General features: G+C 36.8%; 1 protein-coding gene across 1 annotated transcript; it reads left to right on the plus strand.

The window, feature by feature from the left end:
- The first annotated feature begins 36 nt into the window (after positions 1-36).
- Positions 37-18,328, plus strand: SYAP1 (synapse associated protein 1). The gene is made up of 9 exons (XM_082058374.1): positions 37-374; positions 5,072-5,190; positions 7,454-7,520; positions 9,287-9,360; positions 9,631-9,770; positions 11,623-11,768; positions 13,964-14,022; positions 15,014-15,161; positions 16,751-18,328. The coding sequence occupies exons 1-9, from the start codon at positions 158-160 to the stop codon at positions 16,876-16,878; spliced, it is 1,098 nt and encodes a 365-aa protein (XP_081914500.1). The 5' UTR covers positions 37-157; the 3' UTR covers positions 16,879-18,328.

Raw genomic sequence — 18,328 nt, forward strand, 5'->3', positions numbered from 1 at the left:
CCAGAGGGAGGCTAGAGCACCGCCCTTCCCCGCGACGGGCGGAAGTGGCGTACGCGGAAGAAGCGGGCGGCCAGGGTTTCCGCATACACAGCTGCTCGCCCCTCGGCGTTGTCTGTGCCCGTTAACGGCCGGGTGCGGCCGCCGCTGCTCCAGCGCCATGTTGCGCGGCCTGGGCAGCTGGCTGGGGCTGGAGCGGGCAGGCGAGGAGAAGCTGCTGTCAGCTGAGGAGAGGAGCAGCTCCGCGGAGGAGGAGGAGGCGGCGGTAGCGGCGGCGGGCGCGGAGCCGGCCGCGGAGCCGGCCGTGCCGAGCTCGGAGCAGGTGGAGGTGCAGGCGGACTCGGAGGCGCTCCTCAGCCAGGCTAAGGGACTCGGCAGTGAGTGTCTTGCCCTCGCACGCCGGTGCTGGCGGGGAGAGCGGGGCGGAGGCTGCCCGGCGCCGGCAGCCCCGGGGCACACCCGCACCCCACCGGAAAGTGCCCCTTGAGCTGCCTGTGCAGCTGCTCACCGCGGCCGAGGTGCCGCAGCGGGGAGGTGTGAGGCTCCTATCCCGCCCACACACATCGCTGTTTGGGGGCTTTACGTAAATAGAAAACAAAAATAAAATAATACCTTCCCTTGTTCGTGGGGTGTGTCGTGCCCAGGCGTCTTCAGGCAGGGAGTGCTGCTATGGGTCCGTCTAAAAAAAAAATCTTAGCAGGAACATTCTCTTTGTGTAGTGAGCGCATGGTAGCAAGTGGAGAACTGAATATAGACCAGTTTAATGTGTTCTTAGGGGCCGGAGAAGTTAGCAGTGGTTATCATTGGTACATAAAAGAAAGTTCTAGTTGAAGTAAACAGTTATAGCTTTTATGGTGAGTTAAGCGTATTTATTTTCAGGTCAACAAATATAAAGGAAAAATAACCTTTCATCTAGATAGCTACAACACTAATGTAGCTTGCACAGTGATGCAAACAGGGAACACACATTTGAGGTGACCAGAATATTCTTTTCAAGAAACAAAACAGCTCTGAGGCATATCTTTCCAGATATAAATGGTAATTCAGCTCAGTTAAGCTAGTATGGAAAATTATCTCAGTGAAGAGTTAAAATAAAAAAGGGTAGGGAAGAATGACTTTTATTTTTTCGTGTATCTTTAATTTTAATTTATTTTAAATGTTGTTTGTTAACTGCAGTCCATGGTATGTATCACTACTTACTCTGGAGTTTTTTTGATGCAGCTTGTCTAGTCTCTTCCACAGTTCTGAAACAATCCTATGCAGTTGCTAAAGCTAAAAATTTGGAAATGACCTAACTCTCTAATTTCATCTTCATTTTTCTGCATTTCTGAGGTTCTTTTTACGTACCTGTTACTGACAATGAGAAATATTTTATTAAATTCTGTGCACTGTTAAAAGTATGATGCCTCACTGGAGATTAAAAAAATATTAAAAACTTGTATATTTAAAATATGAACCAAGTAAATGGTGGCAGATGTTCCTTTCAGTTATCATCTTTTTCAGAATTGTTACTAAATGAGCAGTATTTCTTTTTCTATTCTGTTGACACTGGGGGAGAAGTGATGTATGCATACAGAATAATGAACTTCATTAATTGGTGTGGGATTTCTGTGATTTTTTTTTTCCATAGGAAAGTAGGAGGTTTTAATTATTTTGTTGAACTAATCTGTAATGAGACAAGACTGTAATTTGCTATAGATAAGACTTCTGTTTTATTATAGTAGATTCTTAGACAAAATTAATCCAAAGTACAGCTCCATACACATCACTGAAGTGTTTACTTACTGGTGCTCTGAAACACTAGATCAGTATCATCTGAAAGTTTAGCCTGAGGTGGTTCTTGACTGTGCTTTGCCTTGAGCTATCTGAGCTGCAGCAGATTTTCTGTGTAGTTTGGTCAAATACTTGTCTGGCTGTTGTAAATTGATCCTAATTTAGTAGTCACTCTGATTGTTCAGGAAGGAAAGAAGTCTGAATTTTCAGGGGAAGAATAAGTACTGACTGTTAGAGATATGATTGGCTGTGGAAGTGATAATTTGGTGTAGTGATTCATTGTTTGTGGTGGAAAGGCTTTTTTTGTAAAGTCTGGTTGTCACTGTTTTAACATGCGATTATTCTAGAAACATCTGTATGACTAACAACCAGGGTAGCCGTGTGGAAAGACTCCCCTAGCACATAAAGAATTTTGCTGGTTAAACTGAAGCCTTGCATACCTTATTTTTTGCTCATTATCTCATCATTACAAAGATTAGGAGAGTTTGTTGATGTGAACTAATAATAGAAATATTGCTAGATATGTATTCTTAGTACAGGCATAGATTTATAAGAGGGAGGAAAAGTTTCTTGGCCATTTTAAAGTGTAACTGTTGCTTTTCCACCACTGGTTCTATTTTTCTAGGGCTAAGTACCACCTCTTACTGAGGTTTTAGAAGTACCTTGGTTCAGAAGAATATTTGCGCTTAATGGAAACAAAAAGCATTTTGTTCTTCAGACTGATTTCAGGACTGGTCAAAACCACTTTGCTCAGCAATACCTGAACAGGAAAAATTTGGCACCTTTTGCACTTTAAACAATTGTATATGAGAAGGTTTCCAGGGATACGTAAAATGACCAATAAAAGCTGGTAGGGAGGAAACAATACAGTAGGCTGTGACTTCCTCTACTGTCATAAAGGGGTCAGTATATATGTCTATATAAAAAAATGTAGAAGATAGGCATTTTTTTGTACAATGTGAAACAAGTGATGGGTTGAGAAGGCTGATAACAGATAGGAAAAATGCTAGCAAGGACTTGAAGTTTGGTTGCCACCATTCTGTGGCTCATGAATGGAAGTGACATATAAAAACTGGCTTGAGGGTGGGCTAGACCTCTGCATTTGTTAGTATTAACTTGGTGATATTATTAAAAGAGAATATTTTATACACCACAAAGAACAGTCAGCTTTCTGAAAGGTGACATGAATATTCTAAAGTAACTAATTCTACAAGTGGCTAACAACTTTGTTAAAACAACTCAATTTGTTTTGCACAGTAAGGTTATCTTATATTTCGAACCTATAAGGAAACTGGAACTTTTGTGGCCTCTTGAGAAGGAGGTCGTGTTTTTTCTTTGTTTGAAACAAAAGCATTGTTATTTTGTTCTGTTTTGTTTTCAAATCCCCTGTATAAAAGTCAAAGCTGATTTTTCTGGAATAACTAAAATATTCTTACCATTCCATGTGCTTCGCATTCTTACTAGTGCCTCAAATATATCTTTGGTAGGTACTGCGCAGTTTAGATTCACCATTACTACTTCTAACCCTAGAACTAGAATAAGAGTTGGAATAGTTTAGCATAGCCTAGTTGGAAGGGACCTACAATGACCATCTAGCCCAACTGCCTGACCACTTTGGGGCTGTTGAAGAGCCTGTTGTTAAGGGCCTTGTCCAAATGCCTCTGAAATACTGACAGGTTTGGAGCATTGACCACCTCTCTTGGAAGCCTGTGTTTGACCACCCTCTTGGTAAAGAAATGTTTGATAATGTCAAGTCTGAGTGTTCACTGATGAAGCTTTGAGCCATTCTTGTGAGTCCCCCTGGATCCCAGGGAGAAGAGCTCAGCACTTCCCTCTCCACTTCTCCTCAGCTTCCTCCAAAGTAGAGAAGCCCAAAGTCCTCAGCCGCTCCCCACAGGACATTCCTTCCAGCCTTTTCACCAGCTTTGTTGCCCTCCTCTAGATGCATTCAAACACCTTCACAACCTTCTTAAATGGTGGGGCCCAGAACTGCACATGGTGCTCAAGATGAGGCCGCACCAGCACTGAATACAGGGGGATAATCACCTCTTTTGACTGGCTGGTGATGCTGTGTTTGATGCACCCCAAGGTGTGGCTTCCCTCTTGGCTGCCAGGGCTCTCTGCTGACATTGAGCTGCTGCCAGCCAGGACCCCTAGTCTCTTTCCAAAGGGCTGGAGCCACTCCTGATCCATTTATACTTGTACCTGGCATTATGCTATTTCTGGTGCATAATCCAGCATTTGTCCTTGTTAAATTTCATACCATTGATGATTGCCCAGCGCTCTAGTCTACCTAGATCCCTCTGCAATTATGATATTATTGTATTTACTATGGCACTTATTGACATTTTATCATTGTACATACTGTAACTGTGCTATTGCAGTCATAATACAGTTGTTCAAATGTAATATAGTGCTTGTGACATGTCATTATCTGAGAAGTAAGCAACACCAATGTTGTTTTAAGATCCTTTGTCAATAAACTGATATTTAACATTGCTTGATATTTCAGAAGGTTAGTGATATACATCTTACTGCTTGCAAGTTTGTTCTCCTTAACTAAAAACAAACAATACAAAGCAACTGTCCATGCTACATATTATAGTTCTTTCCTTGCCACATTTATTCACTTCACTTCTAATATAAAAAAATGCTAGTTAGTCTTTGAAAATATTTGGTACTGCTGTTCTGCCTCTGAATGTGTTCAGAAAAATAAGCAAACAGGGCCACACTGTTCCTCATGGAGCTCGAAAGAGAATGGCAATGCAATACAGAAAAGGGCGAACATCAAGTGCAAACTTCTATCTTAAGACTTTTGAAGAAATCTCAAGTGTTACTAGCCTAAAGTTTTTCATGTATTTGCTGCCTTCATGAGACTTTATTATGCATGTCGATTTTCTTTAAAAAATAGAATTATGTTTTAATACTATTGCTAAAGTTATTTTCTCACTTAATGTCTTTGAAATAATCAAATTAGGAAAGACACGTTGCTTCAAAAAATTAATTGGAAAGCAGTGTTTCAAGGACCACTAGGAATATTTGATTTAGTAAACAATGTTCATGTATAAAAGTTTGATTTACAGAAAGTTATGATCAAACATATAGTTTGGTCACTAAAGAACGTGAACTACAAAAGAATAAATAGGATTTTAGGAGTTATTTGTAGGACAGAAGCTGGGTTAAATGAATTTGAAAGAAGATTTCAAGTAGGTATCCAAATGTCTAAAGAGAATGAAAATCTAGTTAGAAAACTGTATGTAAAGATGGCTTTTTCAACACTTTCTCTTTTCTTCTGTGAAAGGTTACCTCTTCAATTTTGCCACTGCTGCTACAAAAAAGATATCTGAATCCGTTGCTGAAACAGCACATACGATAAAGAAGTCTGTAGAAGAAGGAAAAATCGACAGCATCATTGATAAGGTATTTTGTTTCTAGGTACCTGATCTGGAAGATTTGGTTGTTTACTGTTGTTCTAACGTGTAGCAAATCTGGCGCGTGATTTCTTTAAGCTGGTTTTAGGAATTGCGTATTTCAAGAGCAGATATCTCCTGTCATGATAAGTGATGAGACTGAAATGTTTTTTCATTGATAGGTGTACCAAAAAATGGTCACTTTGCTTTACTCAGTACTGCACCTGTGTTCCGTTCCTTCAGGATGTAGATACACTGGAGAAAGACCAGAAGAAAATAAGAAAAATGCTGATATAGAGGGAAAGGCTGGAAGAGTTAGTAGAGACAGGCAGTTAGGGGATGTCAGAGGGATGTGTGGGTTGTGGGGGTTTTTTCCCCAGTTTATTTAGTTGGAAAGATAAATGCCATAGTCTGCATCTTAAATGCATGTCTGAAGTAAGATTCAGAATTAGGATATTGTATATGAAGACCCTAGACCTATACAGGTATGGCTGCATAAAACCCAGTGAGTTAATGAAACATTTTACTATGGTCCTGTTCTTTCCCCAACCATGCCACTTTTCTCTTGCCCTCCCTGGCTGCCAGCTCCAGTTGCTTAACTTCTGCCAGCAAGTGTTCTTTCAGTGCTTTAAGTCATTAACTTGGTAGAAAGAGAGAAGAGAAAAATGGTTTTTAAAAGCAGCAATAAGTGCTATGTAGTGGTCTTGAGTTTTTAGCAAGGGTAGCTTGGAAGAGAAGGGGAACTGGCCAAACCTAACCCAACTGTAGTGGGACTGTGCATCCAGGAGTGTCAGACTTGGGAGATTCAGCCAGATCTGCCCTCCTACTCCTGTCTCTCAAACACCCCTTCAGGTTGAACTAGATAATTTCTTTTTTGTTGTTGTTTTGTTAAATACAGTGAAATTCAACTTCTTAATATAGCTAGTTTTCATGTTGTCTTTCAGATTAATCATCAAATGACACTTCTAAATTTCTCTTATCACATTTTTGTCTCCAGTTTTCATGGACTTTTTAGTGACAATCGTCTATATATGATGACAGTTATTTCCTGCTACAGTATACTAGAGTAATGTAATTTTGATCCACATCAAAATTAAGTAACAATGTTGTTTGGTAGTTTAATACACAAATAATAATGCTCATAAGAAACTGTAGCTAAGTACCTACAGCATATTTTATGCCTAAAATACACATTTCTTTTTTATTGTGGATGCCTTAGAGTAAAATGAATTTCTTGTTTTGACTAGTAAGTTTACATAGGGGAGAAAGAGAATATAGCTGTATCATCATAAAGCTTTTGTCTTACACTATATCAATTATTCCATGAATACCAAAAATTCATGTAACTTACAACTAGGAAGAACCACAATGATTGATTTGTATATCAGGCACTACAGTAGTTCTCTCACTAATGTTAATCTTAAACTGAAATGTGGGGTTGTTGAAGGAAAAAATTAGAGGAATTTATCTGGATTTAGCTTGAAAACTTGCATGCTTTTTGGCAACTTGTTAAACCATAGACCTCACTGCTTAGAATTTGTACTTAGCGAGTGGTTTAATTTTTCATTTCTAGGTTCATGTTTTTTTGCCCCTGCTTTCAACTACAGAACAACATTTGCATTGTTACTTCTGGATTATGCCATACTGAAACCATTCTCCTTTTTTTAATTCCAAATTAGATATGGGATATTTCTGAACATTTTTTAATGAAAATTTGTCAACAACATAAATGGAGAAATGATTTTATTTCAGCTAAGCAGACATTCTGAAAATCATACTTAACAATTTTACAAGTCCAACTTATTGCAAAGGATATATTTCTTAGGCAACTCTTGAAACTTATTGTATCTTTAAGTGTTTAATGCTTTAAAAATATGTTAAAATAGGTCTAAGCAGTTAGTCTATGTTATCTGTATGTGATATGGTAAGGCAGTAAGTGTGTATGCATAGTATGCTGATGTTCAAATTATCAGCTAGGATTTTCCTTCCTTTAATTTGTCCCATGAACTTGATAAAACTATAGATATAAACTTGAAAGTGTACACAATAGTTTAAACTATTTAAACTTTTTGAAGGCAAAATCCAATGTTTTAGTAAAGGGGAATGTATGATTTACATGAAACACCTTTAATTTAATTAACTTACAAAAAGGGCCACCGGGGATATAAGAATATGATACTACAGTGTATATGAAAGCAATTTTAGGGTGAATGTGAAACAAGAGAAGTGATTTTTTTTTTTTTCTTTTATTGTGGTTTCCTAATTTTTTTTAGACCATTATTGGAGATTTTCAGAAAGAACAGAAAAAATTTGTCCAAGAGCAGCAAACAAAAAAATCAGGTAATGTATGCTTTTTTGATAATGCATAACATCACATAAGCTAAAACTTGTTGGAAGCTGCATAGTTGAGCTATATCTAAACCCAATCTTTCAAAACTCTGTTTAATGAAATACTCTGTGGTGGAACTAAACATATGTTGTGGAACAGAAAGATGATGTTTTTAAATGAGGTTAGTGTCACATTATCTAGTTAGTTTAGATTTGCTTTTTTAACCATATTCAGCTTTATGAAATTAACTCAAATATCACTGTGCTAGCAAAGCTGATTTCTTATTGTTTTGAGTCTTAAGCTCTTATTGAAGACAGGTGTGCTGATTAGCTTTCTTTTGAGCTTCAGCAATAATGTCACATTTTCGTAATGAAATGAAAAACATGGGTGTTCGCACTCTAGTATTAACTAGTTTCGCTGTAGGAGTTACTCTGTTTACATTAAAGGCATAATTGCTCTTTTGCCTTTCCGTAAGTCACTTGCTTTATAGTTATCTGTGATCTAAATCCTTTGAGTTATCCACCTATGAGCTGTTGACATCCATGGATCTATTTGAGACTTAAAATAAGCACAATTTTTTTCTATGTTGCCTTTCATCATTGGCTTTTATCTCTTTTAATGTGTTACCTGAATGCAGTAATTTCTGACACTTTGAATAATTAGGGCTCTATTGTTAATCTTGAAAATGAGCTGGTCTTAAATGGAGAGTGATAAAACTTTTCATACTGTCTGTAGTTAGCGTGTTAGTCTTTTTTTTTTTTCTTGCAAGACTGCTTATCTGATCCTGTTGTCTGTATTTCAATATTTTTGTCTCTGTTAGTAAACTTTGTCATCTGTTAATATATTTCTACAAGTTTCACGAAAATAGATAGCTAGCCAAAAGAAGGAGTAACAGATGGCCTAACTGCAAGAAGCATTAGCATCAGATGTGAATCCATGTGGGTGAAAGATCTTGCTGATATCAGGTGCATAGGCAAATAAGCATTGTTAGTTTTAGGTGCACAAGAATTGCTAACTGTTACAGATGCATCATAATATCTCTGTAGGCTGAATTTGGATTGACAGTGAACAGATTAGTAGGTTTCTATACATCTGCAATAGTTTATCTTGCTATACGTACAGCCTACAGAACTATTGTGCAAGTATCTGTGTAAATACAAATGGTCTGAACTCAAGTATGCTTATTCATTGTTTAACATGCTGTAATTTATAACAAATTTATAACTTGTTTTTCTCCATTGTTATAGAATTGATGTCTTCTGGGCATTATAAAATTAATACAATAGTAAATTATTTTAAAAACTTAAACATGTAAACTTTATCTAAATTAAGGTGAATACAGAAATTTCTGTTCACAGGCAGCTTAACCAGTTATACAGCACTACTTCAATAACTAAATTAAGAAACATCAAGTTCTGACTTGATAAACTTCAAAGAAATTCCCACAGTTTTAGTTTTACAATAATCAGCAACTATTTAATTTCGTATTTTTGTACCTCTGGTAAGCAAAGATCCGTTCCAAGAGTTTCTCTCTTATGCCGTGAGCTTAGTTTGGGAATAAAGAACAATGAATTGACTTATTGATGTAAGTCTCCTTGTTTTTGTCCTGTTATATGTTACTTTCTGTAAGGTAGTTGGGGTTTTTTTTTGGTTGTTGTTGTTGTGTTTTTGTTGTTGGTGGTGTTTTGGTTTTGTTTGTTTTGTTGTTGTTTGTTTTTGTTTTTTTTAAAAAAAAGTAGTAATACACATACAATTCTTTTCCTCCTTTCCAAAACAGAAGCAGCAGTGCCTCCCTGGGTAGACAGCAATGAAGAAGAGACAATTCAACAACAAATACTGGCCTTATCAGCAGTGAGTGTTTAAAATCCTGTAAGATTTGAAATTTTTCTGTTGGAGAGGTTAAAACTTTTTTTTTTTTTCCCAAACTAAGTTTGGCTGGCATTATTAAATTATATATTTTCGATATACTTTTAATGTGTCTGTTCCTACACTGATCATGTGCAAGAGTAGATAGTTTTCGTATCAATTTGAGTCAAAGTAGATCCTCATTTTAATTTTTGATCTGAAATCTGATATCCTTTTTCTGATATCAGTTAATGACCATAAATATGTTCTTCAAAGGATAAACGAAATTTTCTGCGGGATCCTCCAGCAGGTGTGCAGTTTAATTTTGACTTTGATCAAATGTACCCTGTTGCAATGGTGATGTTACAAGAAGATGAACTCCTCAATAGGATGAGGTTTGATCTTGTTCCCAAACAGTAAGTAATTTCTGCTGGTAACTGGATGGTTGTACTTTTAATGTGTCTCTAAATATTTGTAAATGACTCCTTTTTCTTTGATCTTCCTTCAGTTTTTATGTGCTTCCTCTGTATGTATTTTATCTCTGCTGATTTCAAATGCATGGAATATTGCATGTGCATTGCAGTTTAGCAATTGGAGGAAAGAACATAAGTAAATCTGTTAGAAATTCAGAGCTAATAAGGAGCTATTTACTTAAGTATGGGAGCAGCCTTAAATTTTTCCATGTCCAGTGTGCTAAATTAATTGAAAATCTTTTTTCCAAACAGACATAAATGCAGCAACAAACATGTTCAGATCTATTGGTGTAACTGACACCCCGAAAAGTTATTAGAGGTAGTCAAAGGCTCCATGGAGAAATGGTAAAAGCGTCCACAAAGCAGCAGCAATGCAAGCAAGAAAAACCGGTTTGAATAGGCAATAGCAAAAGCTCTGTATTATGACTGCCTTCCTTCTAGTGCACCTACCTAAAGATCTGTAAGGTCTTTGTCCCAGAAGTTATGGCCCATTCCAGTACAGCTTCTTGATCCCAGCTTTATTCCAGTGCTGTTTTTCTTCCTTGCCCAGTCCCAGACTCTGTTCTTTAAGCTTATTTCCTAGGTCAACGTTCTTGTTAAGTAGGAGTTCCAACATTAGTTTCCTGTCTGAGGATAGAAACAGGAGAGAAAACATCTTTCTTTGTGCACTTCTGTGTTTTAAATCTCCTCCTTTTATAAGCCTTCCCAGCTCCTTATTTTATTTACCCTCTTCCTTGCTGTTCTTTGCTGTTGGTACTAAAGCTCTGCCCATATTTTCATCTGATACTCTGTCTTCAGCCTCTGGCCATGCTGTGCTTGCCTATCCCACTCCATTGCTTAGTAGTATTTTTTTTTTCTGTTCCTAGTCACAGTAGTCACTGTTTGCCTGAATGGGCAGGAAGGCAACTTCCCTCCCTCTCTCTTTATTTCTTCACCTACACACATTCCTTCCCATGGGCCTTGCCATTTTTGGCTTCTCTTCCCTCTGGGTTAAAGTTGGGTCTTCTCTTGCTCACTGGAGGATTATCAGAGGGAAGTGTTACTTAAGACATGGGATGGTCTCCTGCATAAGAGAAATGGTCATTTCTGAGATGGCAATTTCTAGTTACTAAAGGTTTTGTAGACGTGCTGAAAGATGTGAAGATAGCAAAGTAGGACTGCTGCAAACTAGGAGTGGCTTCTGCCTGTATCACAGAATGTTAGGGATTGGAAGGGACCTCAAAAGATGATCTAGTCCAATCCCCCTGCTGGAGCAGGAACACCTAGATGAGGTTACACAGGAATGTGTCCAGGTGGGTTTTGAATGTCTCCAGAATAGGAGATCAAGTTCAAGTATGTAGATCAAATATGTTCCAGTTCCACCTAAGGTCTACGGAAGATGTAGGTTGATATAGTTTGACAGTAACAGAATGTTGGTTTTAGAGAGTAGGTGAAGAGAACAGTTATTTGGCTTGTTGGTTTTGTTTATATAATTTGGCAAGAGAGATGGATATGCATCATACTGTTCCAAAATATGTATTGCTGCATGCTGTTAAGCTTTTTCTAAATAAATAACATTGCTGTTGTTGTTATTAGTTACAATGGACTTGAACATGTAATATCTTGTAAGAGATCAAGAACTTCTACAATGATGGACTGTTTTAAACTGTGTTGTTCTCACAGATTTCTGAGTTTTTACTTAGAGGACAGCTATGTTTACTCCATCCCTCTGCATATTAAATTTTATTTCATTGCTAGATGGCAAAAGGAGCCATATTTCTAAATGTAGTAATGAAAATCTGTTTGTTCATTCTAGCATAAAGGAGGAGGTATTCTGGAGAAATTATTTCTACAGAGTATCCCTAATTAAACAGTCTGCACAACTCACCGCACTTGCAGCTCAACAGCAAGCAGTAGGAAAAGAAGAGAACAAAGGCAGAGAAGAGGATAGTCAACTGAAAGGTATGGAAGGGATTTGTTTTAGCACAGCTCATTAAGTTAGTATCATCCATACTGACTGTAGACATCAGGTGACATTGAATTTTTATCCTGGATTTCCTATGAAATTAGAGTTTCTCTCATCATACTTGGTCTGTTTGTCCATGTGGGGGAAGAGGGGACTCCTAGTGCTTTTAAGCAGTTTTCCAATTCCAGCCAACCTTGTCGGAAGAGTTTTCCTAAGTAACAAAAAGCTTTTGTGTTTACCTTTCAATACAGACTATATTCAGGCTCATTTCCTACTCTCATGTCACTTATACACTTGCACCATATCCAGCACCTATTTTGTCATTTTCTATGAGGAAATAGTGTTTACTGTTACCCTGTGCAGGTGCCATCAAGTCAGGAAATCACTGAGATTGTCATGATTTCATAAGCCTTTGCATCTAACTGGCATCTACATGCATTTATCTAATTTTTTACTTCCTTGTGGTTTTTTATGGCTGTGATTTTGGTTTTTGTTTTGTTTTCATCCTGTTCCTCTGGGTTTTATATTACATCAACTGATGGGATTATATTATAGACTGTTAAGCATAGTGGCTGTCTTCTCCTCTGGTTTCTGTAGTGTCTCACAATCGATTTTTGAGTACTAAATCCTTTCATTTGCTACTGCATTTAGTCCTTTGTACAGAAGAAGAGGTTGCATTTTGGAAATACTAGAAACATAAATTCTGCCTAAAGATATTTCCTTCACTCTTGTTTATAAGCATACTCTCTGTGAAGTCTGTTTACTGTCAGCATGCTTCCCCTTTCCAGGTTAAATATGAGCTAGTAATGTGCTCTCGTTGCAAATAAAGCAAACTGTGTCCTGGGCTGCATTACAGAGAGTGTGGACAGAAGAGTGCTAGTGGTGTGTTAATCATCTCAGACTGGTGCATGGCCCAGTGCTGAGCTGCTGTGCTGCTTCTGCATGAGAGCAGCAGATGGAGCTGGAGGCACCTCTCCTGCGTGGTACTTGGGGCACTCAGTGCTGAGCAGGGCAAAGGTAGTGCCACGTTCTACAGCTGCCCTGAGCAGGGAGGGCTGGAGCCTTTTTGGCTGTGGTGTTGGGAGCAGTACCAGATCGTCTGAAGACTGGGAAGGGGAAGGAAGAGAGAGGATGGAACAGAGCAGTGGGCATTGACTAGGGGAGCTGTATAAGTGGTGACAGCTACCAATTAGGAAATTATTTTAATTAGAACTGATCTTAATTTTTTAAATTAAACCTGAAAAGTTTCCCCCTTCAGAAATTGCCGAGTAAGCAGGAAGGGTCCACCTGGGCGCACTGCAGTAAGCTGAGCTGCAGGCTCAGAGCTGCTTTGCATGTTTACACAAAGAGAACTGCTAAGCAAGCACTCCATCACTACCACAACCTGCCCAGTGTGGTAATTGTTCTTGCAGCCGTCTGCTTTTTATTCTGACTGCTCTACCCTGCTAGTTGCATGAGGAGGAGGAGGAGGAAAGCTGGGGTGTTCCTTTACCTGTCAAGTAAAAAAAAAAAATCTGTCCTTGCTTGTAAGCAATCATTGTCTCCTAGTACCATGCTACTAAATAGAGAGTGCACGGTGAGTTTTCTTAGGAAATTGGGAACAGCTTCTAGGGTTATGTTTTTCAGGTTCTTTCTTTGGCTGCGTGAAAGGAGGTAAGGCTGCAGAGCACTCTTCTTGTGCGTGTTTAGGGCTGTGCATATAGGTGTAGTCTGGTATACCTAAGAGCTGACTGGTGCCTGTATCAGTAGTAGTACCCAACTGGGGAGTCTGGGAGCTTCCATGATAGGCAGTAACTGGATTTCATGAACGAGTCTATACCTTTGTAATTTCAAAGATCTTGTGACATGGTACAATCTGTAAGTGTTTTATAGAAGACATTATTTCAAAATCCCAAGTGTTCCTATTTATGTAGTTCTTTGGATCGTTTTGAGGGTAGAGGGGTCCCTGCGATTTAACTTTGGAGTCATAATGAGGAAATGGTTTGCTAAATTTGCCTTAATTAAGCACAGAAAATTGCTTCTCTTCTGTTTCATTGTTGCAAATGGTTCACCTGTGGCTGAATTCAGCCTTTAACCACTAGGATTCCTTAAAACTTCAAATATAGTATTCCTTTGTACATTTAATAGCTATGCAGATTAAATTAAATCTTTATATTTTAAATGTAACCTACTTTTTTTTTCCTCTCGATAGAAATAGTACGGCCAAAAACACCACCTGTTACAATAAAGCCTCAAATAAAATCTCAAGAGGTAAAAATGCTGTTATGTTTTATCTGGTATTTAGGATGTGAAACTGTTACTTAATAGGTAATTATGCATATTTTTGAGTCAGTTGTGCTATGAAACCATGATAATATCTGACAGTCCTAACCTGCTGCTGTTCTGCTGTGATGCTAATTTTTAGTGCATTCACTTTAAACTCATTTTCAGTAGAAAAGAACAACAGTTTACCTGAAGAATATTTTCATTAGTATCCTGCACATTATAATAAAATGTTTTTACTCTGAAGTGTGACATTTCCAAAACGTTTGGAGTAGGTTTGCATTGTATTGGGACACAAGGAGTACCTTCACAAAAATATATTCATGTGCCATGTTCTGTCCAACTCTTCAGCAGTTGTCAGGCTTAAGTACAGGAAATCTAAATGATGTGCTTCAATAGCAACATTATTTTATTGCAGTGGCAAGAAGAGTTTTGCTTGATACTGCAAAAACTTTTAACCTAGACACATAATGACCCTTTAATGACCCTTGTTCATTTCTGGATTGTAATATCAGTGCCAGAGAACACTCTTGGCAGAAGCAGAGCTGTGCATTCATTTGCCAATAGCATGCAGTGGACTAAATTAAGCTGGAAAGATTTCCAAAGCACAGTCCTCTCTTATTTGTGTGTGGAAAACAGTTACTGAGTTGTGGTCAAAATTTAATATTAGTCTTATGTACTGTTCTAAACTATTAATGAGTTTATTATTGTTTCTGAAGAAAACAAAAACAGAATTAAGTTGTTAAGATAACATAAAAAGGAGCTTAGGATGAAAAGCAAATCATTTTCAGTATAACTATCTAATTTTTTTGTTTGTACAAAAATAGTCTTAAAGAAAAATAGTTGTCAGAGTAATGCCTTTTTTTTTTTTTTTTGCTGACTCTATCTTAAAGGCAGGCAGTCATGGGAGTGGAAGTATGTATTGGTGACAATTTTTTCCTCTCTTTGGATAACCTTATACAAAACTATCTTACTGCAGGATGAAGAAGAGATTTCCACAAGTCCAGGTGTATCAGAATTTGTGAGTGATGCTTTTGATGCCTGTAATCTGAATCAGGAAGACCTAAGAAAAGAAATGGAACAACTGGTGCTAGATAAGAAGAGAGAAGAGAGTGCACTAGTAGAAGGTGAAGCTATTGTTACTGTCTGTGTCTTAAATACAGTAATTCTAAAATAAGTTGACTTAAAGAAAAAAAAAATCATAATTCAATTTAGGAACGTAGATTCATAACCATTTTTTGAAGTGTATGAAATGACCTGCAATGAAATATTGTGGAAATTAATGATAATTCTTACCACAGTCGAACCACACCTGATATAGAATGTTAGCTGTGAGGAGCTTAAATCCAAAGAACCTAACAATTCTTAGGTGGCTCTTTTATGAAAGTGACAGTGGTGTACTTTTTTCTGTCTACCTCCTCCTTTCCCTTCTCTTTTCACAGGTCATTATGTGTATGAATTTTTCTTTCTTTAATTGACATCTTTGTAGGTAAAGTACAATATTTTGAAGTCAGGCTATGTTTTCTCCTTGTGCCACCAGCTAAAAAGGCAACATTTGCACCAGACTCTGAGCTTGCAGACGCCTCTGCTGTAAAAGATTTACACGTGTTTGGAACAGTTAAAATTCAATAAATAGCTTTGAGAATGATGGGAAGAAATAAAGTGAGGCTTAAAATAATTCAGAAGAACTAATATCAGTGTAAAAAAGCATAAAAACAGTCCATAGTGATTTGAATCTGGCCACATGCAGTTAACTGTTTAATATGAAGACACTTGTATATGTAGATACTTAATATAATACAATTTTCAGAATTCATCTTACAGTGTGTTTTGGATATTACTGAATCCTTGTTTTCTGAAATTGTGATTTTTTTTTTATTATTATTTTTAATTTTTTTTTTCCCCTCCCAATACATAGCCAAGCTTGAGAAATTCTTAAAAGCAATACAAGTTCCTTTCATCTAGCTTTTTGGTGGAAGTGTTTCAATAAGTCATTAATATGTAATTTGTTCAGCAAAATTTCAGCTGGCCTTACTGACTTGGACTCTGGAATTACGTACCTTTGTATCTAGGCTGAAGTACTAAGCAACATGTAACACATCAAACGCCCATCTCCTCCCTTGTACTCTTGCGTAGGATAGGTAGAGCTAATTAAACCAGAGATTAACACAGGAATGCCTTCTGACTCATTTTTTGCCCTGAAGTATGAAATATTATTACCTTTAACCCTGATTAAGTGAGCATGCCTAGCTACAAATGTCAGTGAGGAAAATACCTGCTTCTTTTTTTTAATTATCCATAGTATTTAATCTTGATTTTTGTTTGTTTGTTTGTATATTCAACAAACGTATGACCTTAATTCATTTTTTCCAGAGATTTATAAGTGCAAAGGGAGATTCAGTTGATGGTAGACTGAAAGACTGTAGGAAATGGACTTGCAAAGGGATGCTTGTTATGACTAAGCTTTATACTTGCTTTTTATATCTTTATTATAGTATGCACAGAGGAATATAGATGTATATATTAATTAATCTCTACCTGTGGTCAATAAGAAGATGGAATTTCTGATCTTGAAGTTCCCTTAGTTTTCAAGGAGAATTGGCCATAAAGTTCAGGGAATATAAGAGAGATTCAGTGCAAATTCATCTAGTTTTATATAAATAAGCAACATTCTGTATTATCAATTTAATTCTTACATGACATTTATCTGTTGTAGAAGAAACTGCCGACTGGGAAAAGGAATTGCAACAAGAGCTTCAAGAGTATGAGGTGGTGACGGAATCAGAAAAACGTGATGAAAACTGGGATAAAGAAATAGAAGAAATGCTGCAAGAAGAAAATTAAGCATTTTAACAAAATCACTATAACCCTAAGCTTGTTCAGAGGACTGACATGGATTTCTGCTTTCATATTTTGCTTACAAAAGATCTTCAAAAGACATAAATGAATTGAAATTTTTTAAAATTCCATATCGGGATAAAAACAGTATTTCTGTTCTTTATATGAGCAGTTTCTGAACTTCTACATTCTTCAAAAGAAAAAAAAAAAAGAGGAAGAAAAAAAAGGCAAGCACTGCAGATTATATGTCATAATGAAAAGTGATAATATTATTACATGAAGCAAGAGTTTAGTTTGAGGCATTTTTAGTTGGTTAAGAAGAGAATTGTTTATCTACAGCCTTCTGTTTGGAATGTAAAAATGGATGTTGCAGGTAACTTAGTCCTTGAAAATAACTCTCTCATCACATTTGCACTCTGATCCCTGTATAATCTGTAAATGTGTACTATTTTTAAGGTACTTGTAGCTAGTAGCTTTCATGTGTATTTAACTTCCTTAATGTACGTAGCCAAAGAATTTATAGAAAACCCTATCAAGTAACTTCTGATACTTTGTTAAAAAAAAATACTAATTCAGACTCCAAAAGAAGTACTGATTAATTATTGATCAGATAGGATTAACTGACAAACACTTAAGTATTTAAATAAGAACTGTTATTAACTGCTTGAATTAAACTGTTGCTTTTTGTTAAATGATCATATTAAGATGTTGCCTTTTCCCACAGAGAGAAATGGCTTAATGCATTCTTTCTTCAGAAGACTATTACGTTTCCATTTAATTTTGCTGAGTGAGAGCAAATTAAATGTTTCTTTTCGTTTTAAGTGCTGAAACATTTATGTAAGAACTTTGGCTGGTTTGGACATCTTTATTAAATACTGTAAATATGTGTAAAATTGGCTCATTTATTTAGGAGGAGGGCAGAATGAGTGGCAAACATATTTCAGACTTATACAGATTTCAAAAATATACTTTGTCACTGCGCTTAAGACATAGAATTTAAATAAAAAAATAGTTTTCTTTAAAAGATTGTTTTATTCTTAGGCATCTGGATGTTTCCTGTAGTATTGCTATTAAGTCAGTATCTTTATATAAATGAAAATTTGATGTTCTATTTGTCATGTATTTCATAAACTTCTGTGACAAAACATTCTTCAAATTTCAAATATAAAGGAAAATGAGTAAAATGAAGTAGGTAGGAGCCATTAAGCACAATTGAATTATAGGCATGTTATATACAGTAACCTTTGTCTAAATGACATAATTTTGCAGAAAACGTTTGTAAAGAGAGTGTAATTATTCAGCCGATACTCATCCTGTGGGAACTGAAAGAGCTAAGTAGTTTTTAAACTGCTGTTAACAGTAAGAAAGGACTATTTAAAATTGTCTCTATTAGCAACTTCGACAGAAAGCCCTCCTGTATTTCTTGTCATGGAAAATGAATTGTTTTAAGCCTGCA

The sequence above is a fragment of the Streptopelia decaocto genome (assembly GCF_964273445.1).
Source record: "Streptopelia decaocto genome assembly, chromosome: 1".
NCBI classification, from domain to species: Eukaryota; Metazoa; Chordata; class Aves; order Columbiformes; family Columbidae; genus Streptopelia; species Streptopelia decaocto.

Bases quoted from the DNA above. Each gene is read 5' to 3' on its own strand.
- SYAP1 (XM_082058374.1), top strand. From the start codon at position 158: ATGTTGCGCGGCCTGGGCAGCTGGCTGGGGCTGGAGCGGGCAGGCGAG. The intron at 5,191-7,453 runs GTATTTTGTTTC...AATTTTTTTTAG, and splicing joins TCGACAGCATCATTGATAAG to ACCATTATTGGAGATTTTCA. The intron at 11,769-13,963 runs GTATGGAAGGGA...TCCTCTCGATAG, and splicing joins AGAGGATAGTCAACTGAAAG to AAATAGTACGGCCAAAAACA.